General features: G+C 41.5%; 1 protein-coding gene across 2 annotated transcripts in view; it reads right to left on the bottom strand.

The window, feature by feature from the left end:
- MAP3K20 (mitogen-activated protein kinase kinase kinase 20) overlaps nucleotides 1-15,157 on the bottom strand; it is a 92,133-nt gene that overhangs the window by 15,431 nt on the left and 61,545 nt on the right. The window contains exons 12-16 of one of the 2 annotated variants that reach the window (XM_074910264.1): nucleotides 6,628-6,672; nucleotides 5,655-5,685; nucleotides 5,397-5,536; nucleotides 4,188-4,250; nucleotides 3,120-3,212 (exon numbers count right to left, since the gene is read on the bottom strand). In XM_074910264.1, coding sequence (XP_074766365.1) covers nucleotides 3,120-3,212; nucleotides 4,188-4,250; nucleotides 5,397-5,536; nucleotides 5,655-5,685; nucleotides 6,628-6,672 — 372 coding nt within the window. Of the gene's footprint in view, nucleotides 1-3,119; nucleotides 3,213-4,187; nucleotides 4,251-5,396; nucleotides 5,537-5,654; nucleotides 5,686-6,627; nucleotides 6,673-8,645; nucleotides 13,681-15,157 lie in introns of those variants that run through there. The other variant, XM_074910265.1, reaches the window with a different exon arrangement.

The raw sequence follows: 15,157 nt of genomic DNA, 5'->3' as shown, positions 1-15,157 counted from the left end.
AGCTGGTGGAAACCAACATAATCCCACTAGAAGATGCAGTTTAAATTAGATAGCAAATCTGAGGCTGGTAAAGTTGCGTACTGGGAAGCCAATGTTTCATTAAGCGTACAGACGAGGCTGAACATTCGAATGCCACCCTGAAGTATATTCACCAGGATCCTTGCTAAAAGGCACTGCCCTTCCTAAGGCCCTTAAGTTTCTGCCTGCTTATGGAGAAGGTGCACTGGCTGTGCCAAAGGGGCTCAGTGCAGTCCCAGGGAGAGGACACCTGTTCGCCACGGAACCGTCTTCACACCTGAGCTGGTGCTGTGCTCTGACCAGCCAAACACGTCTGAATTAACCTGCACCCCTCAAATGGTTTCTGGGTCCTGGCCCAGCTCATCCAGCACTTTTATGCCCTGTGGCATCGCAGTATGTCACGCTGCATGCTGGTGCTGCAGCCACACCAGAGCTTAGTTCGGATCAGGAGCATGCTTTATCCCACGCTTTGGCAGAGCCACCGCCGAGCGCATGGATGGGCTTGCTTCCAAGTGCAACTACGCCAGAAGATGCACTACAATAACTAATGTGAACTCAGCCCAGGAGACCAGTGCAGGGCCAGCCTGGGGTAAAACCTCCCTACGTGACCTGTTCCCCTGTACAGAGACCTTCCTGCTGCGCTGCACTGGTTCCCAGATGAGTCTAATAACCTCCCTTGATGTACATGGGTCTAGCAGTCTACATGTCACCCAGGGAGCACACATTCTCAACTCATAACCCAGTTTTGAGCTTATTGCCTCTTTTTCCTCATGGCTGAAACAGGAGAAATGCTTCTTAGTTAGGCAGCCGGTTATAGGGACTGATTAAAGCTCCTTTGAGAAATTTATTTTTAAACTGATGTAGGCCAGCTTTTTAGCTATAAAGATGGTGGAAGGTACGATCCCAAGTGCTTCTGCTGACCCAGTTTTACAGGAACAGGCACCACTCTTTTACAAAAATGTGACAGTAAAAGAAGTTTAAACCCTTCGATCCCGGTTTACCCAGTATCTCCAATTCATTTTGGAACAAATCTGGATGGCAGCAGTAGTTGGCTTAAATCAGCCTCTAGGGGAGCTAGAAGATTGTATCCAGGGATTTTCAAAGAAGCGAGCTTGCCAAATTTTCTATATTGTATGTACTACACCAGTCTTTGTTAGTGTTATGTTTGATGCAAATTGTCTTGCTCACGTTGGCCCTACTAAAATTGGCTTAGCTGCAACATCTTTAAAGGCAGGTATGAGTTAGTAACCAGATCTCAGAAAAAAGTTTCCAGCCCAGACAAACTCAGGTGACAGATTGTGCATTCCCTGGAATGGCATCAGAGACAGGGGTGCTGCAGCGGGGCGGATGCCAGGGAAGGGAGGCCTGGCACACACCCACGGTTGTGGAGGGAATGGCTTCCTTGGGAAGGGGCCCGACAGTACAAAGAGCAGAGGGAACCAACTGGGAGGTCACAGGAAAGGCAGGACCCCCAAAAAAACTGTTCTCAGTTGGTACATCAGAAACCAGCAAAGCTTATGTCAGCCCTATGCAGGCCCATTGAACTAACCCCATCCTCTCGTAACAATTGAGCTTCTGTCCTATAGACTCTGGCACACTGTCTCATTTGCAAATTTTGCTGTCACGGGTAAAATATGTACTTGTCCTCAAACTCAGCAGGCTTTAATGCAACCTGAATTTCTCTGCAACACTCAGAGGTCTGTTCACTCCTTCTCTTGCTCCTTCCTGGGGGAGGTTGCCCACCTCCCCGCATTACCACTCACAACCCATATTGGAAATAGAAGGGAGATAAAACCTATTTTATGGCCTTTTAGTTCCTTGTACAGTTGCACACAGGAGAGAAAGATGCACACCTACAAAAACGCAGCTGTACAGCATTATAAGTTACATGCATTCAAGAACACTGAGACAGTCCAAGTAATTCACATAGTGATAAAGAAGATTTTCATAGAAAAAAAAGTGCTTAGGATAAAAGAAACAAACAAAAAAAGGAAATCTCCAGACAAAAAGCAAAAAGCTTTTTCAAACTGATGAAATGATTTCAGTACGAGTCCAAGTTCCTACTAAGTACAAACCTAAATGCCTTCTCTGCAAGCACCACCAAGTACAGAAATCAAGAGACTTCTACAAACAATATGCCCTGAAAGCAAAGCAGCCAGATAACACAAGATGAAAGTCAGCCACCCACAAGTTTAGGGTGGACACACAATGCAGATTTGTCAAATACAAAAGGAAACAAATCCTGCTGTCGCAACCCCTGACTCTAACTCAGAAATGCTTTGCACACCATTTCCACATAAATGATTAATTCTAAAACCCTTGAACTCAAGAGTCCACGGCAGGCTGGATAAAGAAAACAAAAAGCATGGGACAAACCTCACTCTTGAGAAAAGACAACATGGTGGCAATGCTTTGCTGGAACATCTGGAGTCGTCAACAGTCCCGTTACACAGGGTGTAACGAGAGATCCTTGAACCAGCTTGGCTTGGAGCTGAGGTTTGATTAGGATGTGGCACGCTGGTAAATGCCTTTTACCAGCTGTGGCACAGTCGTTCTGCCATCTGCAATGTGCTGCACCTACCCCCCCCCCCCTTCCCCAGTACCATCAGTGAATGTAGTCACCAGCACGATCAGTCCTGTCCCCCGCATCCAGCAGCCATGCATACCACATATTGCCCAAACTACTCTTGGTTACATAAAAAGACACCACCTTTCTACTGAGACAAAAGTAATTGCCCACTAACATCAGGCATATGGCACTGCTCAAGTGTGAATGGGGTTTTCTGCATAAATGGATTGTTATTTCACACCCATCGGGATAAAAGAAACAAAGCGGAAGTCCGAACTACAAAAATTATGGTTGTAGAAATTGTTCAAAAGGAAACAAAAGCTTTCAGTCAAAGCTTTCTGTGCCACTCTTCTTCCTTGCCTGTGGTTTCCCATCACCAATGCAGCCCCATTTGCCACCTTGACATTTGGTTAGCCCTTTCCAAAACAAGAGGCTTCTCACAGCAAATTATCTTTTTGTGTCCAGGAGACACTGGACCCTCTGGGTAGTGACTGTTAACCGAACGAACCGATCTAGAGTGCTCCCAGCTTACCTTTGGACCATTTCCTGGCTTCAAATGATAACCAAAAACGAGCTCAAGATTCACTACTTTCTCTATGTTTTCTTCAGCTCCACCTGCAGAATCCTGATAAAAAAAGGCAAGGTGAGACTTCACATCTACCACAACCCCCTGGGAGACAGGAGCAAGGCCTCTGGTGGCAGAAAGGATTTGCCTTTCAGATGCTTCAAGTCTGGCAGGCAGTAGGAAGGAGCCATCACTGTGTGCCAGTCACACCGCTCCAAGCGGGGCCAGGGTTTCTGCATGAGTTTACAGCGCACAGTGGATGGCACCTGGGAGATGCTGCGTGATTTCTGCTCCTGTCTGAGCTGCACCAGTACGGCACGGTGCTGTGGAAAGCATCGTGGCAGCCACTGCCATTGAGCTGCATCCAGCAGGGCAGCGAAGCCCCGACTTTCATTTTCCCCTTAGGGAATGTAAATTCACTTTAAGTGTATTTCATTCTATAGCTGTGCAATAAGTTGTGACTAAAAAAGTTACTTCAGGCTTTGGGGTCTAGAACTGTTTGATTAGCTCACTGAATTAAATCAGGCAAATATCTACTCTGGCAGGTTCCCAAACACTCTCCCTTTTGCATGGCTCTTGTTACTGACATCAGAAAACCAACAGGTGAACACAAGGGTGACCGGACATTATAAACCATCCTTCTCTCCTGTAACATTAACAAACTGAGGAATCGTGGGCTCATTCTGGGCAAGGGGTCTGCTGTTGAGTGGTGAGCAGTTGGTGGTTATCAGTTTGGAGGAATGGCTCTTAAGAGTAATTTCTGATTAATGACAGCAAAGGAATCACCACAAGTAGTCTTAATTTAATACTACCAGTTCTACAATAAAATCTTAGAGCCTCCTTGAAAACAATTTTTATTATCCTATTACTTGTTCTGATATGACCCATCGCTGCTGTTTACCCTCCACATTTGTCACAACCCTCAGGAACTGCTGCTTCGCCCTCCCACGAATGGCAGGGAAGTTGAGACATGAGAATAGTAAAATATTCACACCAACACGATAAGCACTTCTTATATAAAACAATGAGACTTGCCTTAATTAATGGTGGAAAATGAAACAGATTTAGGTAGTCATGGGTTAACTTCTCAATAGCAGTCTAGAAAAAAAAATCAACAAAATCGGATGAGATTTATTCAGTATCTCATACTGAAAATATCAACAGGGCAACCCCGTGTACACCATGTTTTCCAATGTGGATATATTAGGGCATGTCGGAAGAGGCTAAAATACAGCCCTGTTCTGGAAACTGTCATTGGCCCCATTCTGCATTCAGAATCAGATCTGCTTAATCAGACAAAGAGATGTTTAGGGGGTTGTTTTGGTTGTTTTTATTTATGCTCAATCAACCCAGGAAGCTGAAATCTTTCTTTCTGGGCATTATTGACTTTATTAAGTTTCAATAATTTTCCCTGTAGGAAATGTAAATTCAATATATCAGTAATGGTGTGTGGCATGGAAAAGATGGCAGAAGAGCAGAAGGGGAATAAATCTGCGTGACTTATGAAACTAAATTTGCAGGACTAGCAACCAGGATACTCTTTACTAGTAACTTGTGGTATAAAATCATTGACATCCAACAGAATTATACATGCTGCTTTTAGAGAAATCCTTTTCCAAAGCTGACTGCCAGGAAACTGAACTCACTCCTGTGGCTACAGCATTAATACTATTACTGCTACTGCGATCAAATTTTCCAGACAATTATTTTCTTAACTCATTACAAACATTAGATATTTAAAACATCGTGAAACAGATTTTAAGAGCAAAGCAACCTGGCTGTCAAACAGCTCCGAAGTCGTCTAATAGTTTTGTTAAAGTATGTTTTAAGCTACAGATGAGATACGAAAGTTGAGAAGTTCAGAGATTTCAGTTCAAGTAACTGTTTTCATGTCTGTTCCTCCCTCAGCTAAAGAGAAATCTTCAGGGAGAATTCTCTCTGAAGGTATCCAAAGCTCTCTACTGGGAGAATGGCTCTCCTAGGTGATTCTTTAGCAGTACTGAAAGTCCATCCCACAAGAAAACCAAGAACTGCAGAGAAGTATAAAGACCACATCATGTTTTCATGCCTCGTAAAATGTTCAGATTGCTTTGGGTTCTAGATCCATATGAACTTGTAACTCGGGTTTCTTTTTCTTTATACCATATATGTTCTCTATTTAGCTTTATAACTTTTTTTGTTGTTAATGCTACTGAAAACACACAGACTCCTTCTTAATATTCAACTATATACACTGTTAAATACCTTTAAATGGATGATGTGTCCTCTGGAAACAATTCCCATGTCCTTTAAATCCTCTTCTTCTAGAAGAAGCAATCGTTTCCCAGTGATATGATGTTCCTTAAACAAGCTAGCATATATACTCATTTCACCAGAAGCATCGCCTTAAGATAAGAGAGGTTATTCAGAAACCTGTAAGGTGCTTTACTGGAGGGAGAAAAAGATAGGCAGAGCATATATATTCATAAATGTGAATACAAGGTACACATGAATAGCTTTTACCTTTTCTAGTAAGTTGCTGCATCCAGAAAAACTGCAAAAAAGAGGAATCAAGTCTTGAAGTTCATGTTATCAAAATTTTATATTACAGATATTTAGAGTTAACAAATAATCATTCTTTTTTAAAACAAAATTTAAAAATATTTCTAACTTTGGGTTAAAGGACTCATGATTTACCAATGCAAGCAATTACTTTTATTTTTATTTAGCTTTTTTAAACTGCCTTCTATTTTGCATCCACCTTCTTCAGTTTATCATTATGAACAACATAAATGACTGAAGCAAAAACGTAGCAATCTGTCCCACACTAGAAGGGCTGAAGTTAAGGAGCAGGGCTATTATGGCTTTTGCACTGGCTTTCTAGACAGTCCAGTAAATGTTAGCTAAACAACCCCATGATGCACAACACACAAGGAGGGTGCTAGATGGGGCATTAAAATCACTATGACACATCACTATGCTAGAAATCAATCACTGATGTTTTTGTTTAGCTTTTTAACTGAATTAAAAGGTAACAATTCTCAATACCATTATTTTATATGAAAGAAAGATTCCACATGCCCTAAAAACTCTTTAACTTTCTTTCTGTTAATTGCCATTCTAGTGGCACACAGTGGGATAAAACCTTTGAACCCATTTTGTTCTGTCAAGGACAGGTCTTGCTTAGACAGGTCTTGGGGCACTTCCACATTCGTTAAAAGATCACTCAGGAATGCCATCCTGGCTGCTGACAGCTCCCAGCACAAATTATTTTCTGGACACTGGAGAATATGGCTGTTTTATGAAGGTTGCTTGAGTCCTTAATTTACTCATGGTCATTTTAAAGCCTTTTTTAGGACACAAGTTTTACTGCTAGCTGTTTGGTGAAATCTCACCTAGATGTTCTGATCCAGCTTCCCCTCCCTCTGTACCCACTGTAATTTATTAAGAGAGCTCCAGCAGCACAACGTTGGCCACATTAACACAAAATACTCACCACATCTTCTTCAGTCCATGCACAAATATCAAAGGAAGGCAGCAACTGTGTGAGAGACATGAATTGAAAAGAAAACTGTCTGACCATTTTTGTCCCCTCCACCCAAATTTTACTCTGGTAGCTGATTTTATTCGGTTCCCTTTCCCCTGCAAAGGACAGGACTTCAGGCTGCAACTTTCATACTGACATACTAAACCCCTGGATTCACACTGACCACGGGCTGGCTCCAACAGCAGGGTGGCAGTGCTAAATCAATCCCATCACTTTATGTAGGTAAAACTATGTAAGATATGTAAATAAAGTTATCAGCAGATCTCCAGTAGAAACAATTTAGAAAGCAAAAGTAAACCATCTGATGGTGAGGGTCTCTCTAGCTGCTTCCCTTCTCAGCTTTGACACTATGGGAAGGTTTTGGCTTTTGCTACAGCTTTGGTACCACCTGATTTCTGCAATGAAAATAACGCTGTGATTACAACTCTCTCCCAAATTATGGGTATTTTCTGCAAAAGGAAGGAAAACTATCACTAGGCAGCAGTAAAAGCAGAATTTACAGACGGGCCACTGTGGATAGTCTTCCTGTACAGACAAGTCTTTTGTTTTTTGCCAATGCTTTGTAACTGCTCCCCTGAGGCTGGGGGGGCCCAGCACTTCCCAGCCACTGCAGCGCTGCAGCCCCCGTGGGGCACGCTTTGTTGTACGCACGATGGTGTTAGCTCTTGAAACACAAGGAAACCATGGAGGGTGCACAGGAGAATGGCTGTGCTAAGTGGGATGATTTGAAAACTGGCACAGGAGGAGATGTCACTGTAATACCAATTGCTGTTTTACTCATTCAAGCGCACGATATGCCAAGCTTCACCTTCTTGGTGTTTTTGTCCAGCTAAAGGGTGACCATTAATTGGTATGTTATGTATTTGGCTTGGTAGCGTCTCCCAAAGGCTCAATACCATGATGTAGTTGCAAACTTATCTGATGTACATAACATTGACTTATGAGACTCAGTTACCCACCAGCTGCCATGGCTTTGTTACCTCCTCCAGAGAGCCCTGCCACGCAGCAGCTCTCCAGCCCCCACCCCCAGGTCAAGCATGCCCCCCCCGCCCCCAGCTGAACACTGAGTCCTGGCTCTCCAGGCTCTAGTGTAATCTGCCCACAGCTGTAAACCATCCTGGTGAAACACCCTTTGCAGCATCCATGTGAAACTCCCATCAAAGGACTTGTGACTGCCCAGCACCCCTTGACTTCTGCCTCCCTATCTATCATTTCTCACTGCCCACCCCACTCTGAGGACTCTTCAGATCCTCTTCCACCTCCTCCACCAGTGTCTCAGCCAAACCTTGCTGGCCACAAACCACCCAGTAGACCAACTGAAGCCGCCTCTGTGAGGAGGACCCAGTTGACCCTCAAACCCATCCCTGTGCCCACTACCTCCCCAAAGGGGATGAAGCCAAAGGCATCAGGGTGAAGTAGCAGAGGGAAGATGTGTCTGCCAGAGAAAAAGAGACCTTCCTGACTTTTTCTCTCTACTACACCATGCTTCCAGCCAATCTTCTCAATCTATCTGCTGTTAAGTCAGGCATTCCCTATGCTAACAGCCACCTGCAGCCTGGACAGGAGGCTGTGGGGCAAAAGCAGTGCTGGAGGTAACACCCGAGCACAGGGGAGGGCAAGTGGCAATTGTAAACATCCTTAGGAAGGCAGTGGGTCATGCCTTTTGCCGGTACTTATAGTCAAACCAGCTGGTGCTGTGGGAGGAGCCTGGCACAATTATTTGTACAACAACCGTTTACCACAGAAGTCCAATATTGCATTTTTAGTTGCACAATGGATTTTTTTTCAGCTTTTCCCATGTTTAAATATAACCAGTGGCAGAATATGTTCTATATTATTTAATCAAAAAAAAGATGGGAGAATAAAGGAGAAATGTCACACAGTGAGCAATACAAAAAGTTACTTAAACCAGCAGACAATAAGGAACGTCTTGAAACACCAGCATTTTACACAGGGACACAGATGCATAAAATTTACTGTCAAAATGTTTATTGCAAAATAGAAGTTTGGAACAAAGAGAAGCAAAGGAAAAAGTTCACATCAAAAGAAAGTTTATGACACCAAATGAGGAAATTGAATACATTGCATGATTTCTTTTTGTTTGTTTGCTTTGGTTTTACACTGGAAAATCAAATCCACAGTGTGAATAAAACAAGACATCATATGTCAAGTGCAATAAAGAGAATAACTGACGCTGCAAGGTTTTACCACACAGAAGTGTAACATTGCATGTTCCACACAAATGATATATTCAGTTTACAGCACAAGAGTTTTGGCACAGGCATTGTGCTCAGCTTTGTTTTTTCAGAAGGGAAAATTAAGTTTTCTAACACTGTGAAAATATTTTCTATTCAAATTTCATCGGTTCACACTTGAAGTGTAAGTAGCATCGACTCCTAGTATTCAGTACAAAACTTCTTCAGTAGTGCAAAAGCAAGAAATGCAGTGGACTATATCTGACTTTAAAAGGCATATGAATATTTAGCACACAATATAAAATGTTTAAAGGTTGCTGGTTCTACACTTTTAAAATTAAATCTTCACACATCAGAAATCTCTGTGCAGATTTTACAGGGTACACTAAGTTGAAGTCTGGGGGAAAAGGGAAAGGTATCTCCTCCAGATTCCTACCAGTGCATTTTAAGGGCTGTGAAAATTACTAAATGAACTTACTTTTCTACCTGAATGTTCTACCTAGGACTGTAGTTAAAACCTCTGTCAAGTTAGAGGTCTTATTAAAAGCCTGTAAAAGCTGCCTGATTACAGAAAAAAGAACTACAGTACTAAAGACACACAGTAACGCTGCTGAATACTTAACAGCTATATGCACACTATGGATTTCCTGCTACTGCTGATAGCAATATAAATAATTATTGCATCAGATATTTAACAAAAGGAAAGGGAATCAAGATCTAATAAAACCGCTGGAACAATAAACAAATGTCAAGACAAGAACATGACTGTGTGACAAGAAGCTGCACCAGACCTGCGCCTTCCTCCTGGAAGCCCTTCCCGCCTGGAGGGGACAAACTCCACGTCTGGCAGCACACAGGTGACTGGGGGTGCAGCACACCTACACACCATACCTTAGGACATTTTCTACTCCAAGGAATTAGTGGTGTGACTGTCATAAAAATAACTAGATCAAAAGTTTTCCTCTATAAATTCCCCCTTCCATTTTTTTCCCCACTGCTGAAGGAAAAGAAAGGGAGTTGGACATCCTGTCTTGGTCCCAGCCCACCCTGTATTTTTAAGCATGCCAAAAACCAATCCTCACTTATTCTCTCAGGCCATTTACCCATCTAAGTCAATGCTGACAATACAACAGCCTGATAAAAATGAGAAGTTCAGGCCTGGTTCTTACCTTTCCCCTCCACCAAATGCAGCAATATTACTTTACCACAAATACCTCCAGGGCTTCCTGGAAGGTAGAAAACTGGGATCCCAAAAGGCCTGGTGGGGACTAGTGAGCTGAGAGGTGTACAAGGCATGGCAAGGCTTTTGGTGGCTTTGCTCACAGCCCAGAGCAGCCAGAGAAAAACCTTCTGGGTTTGGTTAATGCTTTTATCACCTGACACACTATGTGGCTGTGGACTGTTGGGGAGATCTATATACCCTGGTGATGATACAGGTAGAAGACAGATGGGGTTGCACTGCAGAGCAAAATCAGGTATGGAAGATGAAATACTCTGACCTCCAACCAACATACCTGCCCACCAGAGCCACTTTCAAAACCTTTATCTAGTGAGAAGCATACCAGAGGCAGAAACAACACAGCTTGATTCTCACATATGATTTCTGGCTTGTAAACTGGAGACATCTGGTATGAAAGTCATCACAGGAAAGTAAAAATGCAATCAATACCATTATTTTTTTTAACAAGCATAGCCGATATCCTAAGTATAACACTATCTCAAGGGAACTGCTTCAGAAGAGTCTGTTTAAGTTATCACCTTCTCTACAATTCAGAGACCACCTCTGCTACTTTGAACACACAGGCAAGTTTTACATGAGCTTAAATTTTTCCTTAATATAGCTTAATTTGCTTTGACAAATAATGTATGGGGAGAGAAAGGGGAAGGGGGGGGGGGATCTATCTTTGTTTCATTAAAAAATACTGCAACTAAGATAGTGGAAATTCTTATGAGCATGCTACCAAATTCTAATGGTATTTTGCTGAAATAAATTACATACCTGGCTAAGAACAAAACCTTGAAGACAGACTTAAATCTTGTGATTTTGCAACTATGAAACCCTATATCATACTACTTGAGGACTACATTTACTTCTGTAAAGATTAAAGAGTGAGTTTACAATTCAGTTAAAACTCATGCAAATATAAATGTCCATGAAGTGCTCTAAGATTGTCAGATGCTAGAAAAGTGCAAAACACCAATGCTAGGGACAGATTTTTTGAGTTTTTTTGAATACTAAATGTACTGAACCAAATTTCATTTTCAATTAAAGCTATACAACCCTATATTGCTTATGTGGTACAGTAATTTATGCACAATGACACACATCTTAAGATCTAAAGTGCACGTATTAGATTACACAAATCCATCAAATTTTCCTGGGTGCAAAGTGGCAGTTACAAAAATAGTATCATTGCTGTGGGTGTTAGCAGACGTAGACTTACAAAAATTGTACAAAACTGCACTGGAAACAGCCTATTTGCTCTTATTTCCATTTAATTATTTGCCCTTCAATGTCTCATTTTCTCCCTAAAATCAGGTTGCTTTGATGGACCTAAGAAGCCATCCCTACCTGTGCCAAAGGAGCAAGTCTCTCCTTGGGATACTCTGTAAATTTATTACATCATTTAAATTACAATTCTGTTATGAGAAAAGCTTCCTGATACAAGAGGGTTAACTTCAAGCCAATGAACTTGCAACTGTTACGAAGAAGGTGGAATGTGGAATGACATCCTACAGAAATAAAGCATCCTGGAGGGTCTATTCCTGTGCAAACAGACTGGAGTAAGCTAGCTCAAAGCACAGCACTTGCTGCCTTGCAGGTTACTAGACCAGGGCTGACGCTTAAGGATAAAACAATTCTCTCTCACAACCCAAAGAGGTGCCCACTTGTCACTCTAGAAAAACTCCTTCAAAGAACTTTCACTTTTGTTGAGTGAACATGTAATGATTTCAGGCCTGCTGTTATCTAATGTATCCATTTTTCTCTAAGCTATCTACAAAAACACTCACCATAATATGTAGGTTAGTGCTGTGTAACAGGCAAGCCTGTAATTAAAGAAGCCACTCAAAAACAGAAGTTTTCATAAAAGAAACCCCTCCAGTAATTGAGAATGGAATTTTGATGGCTTATTCCCACTACAGCTGAACTAGACAGCAACGTTTTTCTTTTGAAATACTGCCCTTCTTTCTTGGGCAAATATTTTACAACATCTTCTTTTCTAACCTGCATTTGTGTTTGCACTGGTTTCCCTCCCTCCTTCTGCATCACCACTAAAGGGGTCATCAGGAGAAACATACTCGCTGCTCTCAACGTAAGTGCCTGGCAGGCAATTATTGCAGCAGATTGTTACACACTGAGTTTTACAGTAAGTCATAACAGCAGTGGCAATACTTTAAAAGTGATTTAGCTGCAAAAAACAAGTATGCAGAGACTAGTAAATATTCCTCATGTTACCAAGATCATGGAGAATTTCACATAAGCCACAGTAGTAGGGCCCAAGCTGAAATGGCATTGAGGCTTCTCTTTGTCCTTTCATAAGGACGTATGGTTTAGGAGATGCAACAGAATCCAAATTTACTAACACCGTTTTTTACTCTCAGGTACAAGCATACGTCCATTAAAGTTAATGAGGCTTCCTGCATTTACATCAACATAACTGAAAATTAGCTTCTAGATCACAATATCTGATAATAGATGCAGAGGTGATTGCAGTTCGCTTTGCTAGAGTGAATTATATACACATGCACATACACGTGAGGGAAAAAAGAACATTTATACAAATCATCTACTAATAGGAATTATCTGGATTCTGCTGCTATTTGGTTTTTAAACTGTGTATTTAACTAACCCTTCTCTTCCCCTCAACCCAGCTTCTCTCTTCCTAGAAACATACTTGTGACTTCCCACAATGCCTCCTTGAAAAAGGCTTTCAATTAGAAACACAGCAAATCCCTTCACTGCAACAGTAAGAAAGAACGGATTGTAGAGAATAGCAAACCTGGAAGTGCAAGTATATTCATATGATTGACAATTAAAGGGGTAAGAGAAATGACAAAAAACACAAATGAAAAATTTGAAGTACATTAATGGCATTAAAGGCATTGAAGTTTCCCCCAATGTTTTCAGATCTTACGGTTATCAAGCCATACTTTCTGTAATCAGGCATAAAGAATTATAGATATAATCATGGTTCTTAAAATAATAATTAGTTTGGAAAGTTTAGTTCCAAATTTAATCAAAGCAGAAATAAGTCAGCACAATCTAAACAAAAACAACATGTCTTTCTACACACAAACATGCTCAGCCTGGAAAAGGTCTCACTTTTTTTTTTTCTTTTACAGGATTTAAACAGACCAAACTGACAGGATTCTTGTTCTAAAACTTTATTGTTTTGCTTTGCTAAAACCGATTTCAGGGTTAATTCTATAACTGGTTTCATTCGCTGCTATCATCTGTGTCATCAAAATAATCATCATCATCATCGTCATCTGACCAGTCGAATTCACTGAAACCCAAAGCCATGTTGATTTTCTTTCCTTTTCTCATAGAGGTGGTTTTAGAAGAATTCTTTTTGGCTTGCATGTTTATCTGCATTCCAGAATGCAGGACAGATCCTGCTTGGTTCAGAGAGAAGATATCCCCAAAGCCCGTCATCATCAAGGCCTTCAGACTTTGGTTCATGCCAGCTACCTCCCCGTTACTTGTTGCTGTGATCTGACATGACATCTCTGCACTGTTTGACTCCTCTGTTTTAGATTCAAAGTAAGACTCCTCAGACATTCTTGCAGCAAGAGGTAAGAAAAACTATTTAAAGGAGGAAAGGACAGAGCAAAAGTGAAAGTTAGAACCAATTTAAAAATCAAGAAAAATGACACCACCAGATTAGTTGGCAATCAACAGAAAGCACAACGATTAGTGAATCTAAACATGAAGATCAGGTAAGAATTCATTAAACCAGACAGCTTCATTCTGCGGTCATTGTTCTTAAACAAAAGTGCAAAATTACTGAGTCGCATGGCAAGAACCACAGGTAGCAGAGCTTTCATGACAAAAGAAGGTTTAAACTCTTCAATCCTTCATTTTGTACAGTGTAAAACAGAATGTGACATTTCCCAGCCAGACGGACTGGCTCCCAAGGCAATGCGGGTACAACAGAAGTCTGAGTGAGTTGCTTAATTGAACCTTTAAGGATTGAAGAATAAATCACATTAAGATCAGAGAACCCAAACGAAATTTGGTGCAGAAATAGCAGCCCTCTCAATACCAGAAATAACAGCAGCAGTATTATTTGTGCAAAGACTGATTTTGAGCATGTGCTCAAAAGGAGAGGAAAGGTTCACCCTGCGGCGGCCGCAATCAGAAACAAGCCTCTCACCAACACAAAGGACACGGGAACTGGCCTCCCGCCTTCACCAGCACCTTGCTTCTGGAACCTGTCCCAGGGAGGAGCAGGCAGGGGAAGTGGGGCTGTTTGGTCAGCTTCTTCAGCTGGTTGCCTTCCACCACCCCCACCCCCCCCCCCTTTTTTTTTTTTTTCAGTAATATCAATAGATACATCATATTAAGTCTCTACTGATTTAATCTTCACCTACAGATAATGGCATTTTCCTGACCCAGTCTGTTTGTAATAACAAGTGAAACATGCCCTCTCCAGCTAAATAATGATTAATGCCTCTTCAGAGTGGCCAGGTTAGTAACTTCTGTGACATGCTTGCCTGTTCTCCACAGGGAGTAAAAACTCAGGAGTTTCATCCCAAACTAAACTAACTACCAAAGCAACAGCAAGGGAGCTCTGTGTGAACACCTGAATTAGCCTTTTTTTCCAAAGCTGTTTGCAAAACTACCTGCCCAAAATTCACGGTTTTCCACATCTTTTTTAACCTAATTGGAAAACTGACTGAAATGTCAACACCAGGTCACAACAGGTTATAGAGATGATTGTTGTGATACCCTGGTCTGTAACACGGAAGGCTTCATGGCCAGACTGCTCAAATAGTGTCCATTTCTTGGCAAAACCACTTACACTGACAAATTGCCTATCATTAAAAAGGACACTATCTTTTGTTCCTCTTGAGTTTTCCCTACTCACATAGGCTTTCTATTTATGTTGTGGTTAACAAAAGTTAGTTATCATGGTTTAAGAAATTAAAATAAAATCAAGAAGTTGGGGAGATGGGGTGCCCTAAATACTCTTTGTGTGTCCTATGGTTAAATGATGAAAGAACCTGCAGCTAAGCTTCTGTACACCTGGCTGTACAGGAAAACACAATTACACCATCAC

Source organism: Athene noctua, chromosome 7 (assembly GCF_965140245.1).
Source record: "Athene noctua chromosome 7, bAthNoc1.hap1.1, whole genome shotgun sequence".
Classification (NCBI taxonomy): Eukaryota; Metazoa; Chordata; class Aves; order Strigiformes; family Strigidae; genus Athene; species Athene noctua.
The sequence above is the reverse complement of the archived record's forward strand: the minus strand, read 5'-3'. Positions and strand labels throughout refer to the sequence as shown.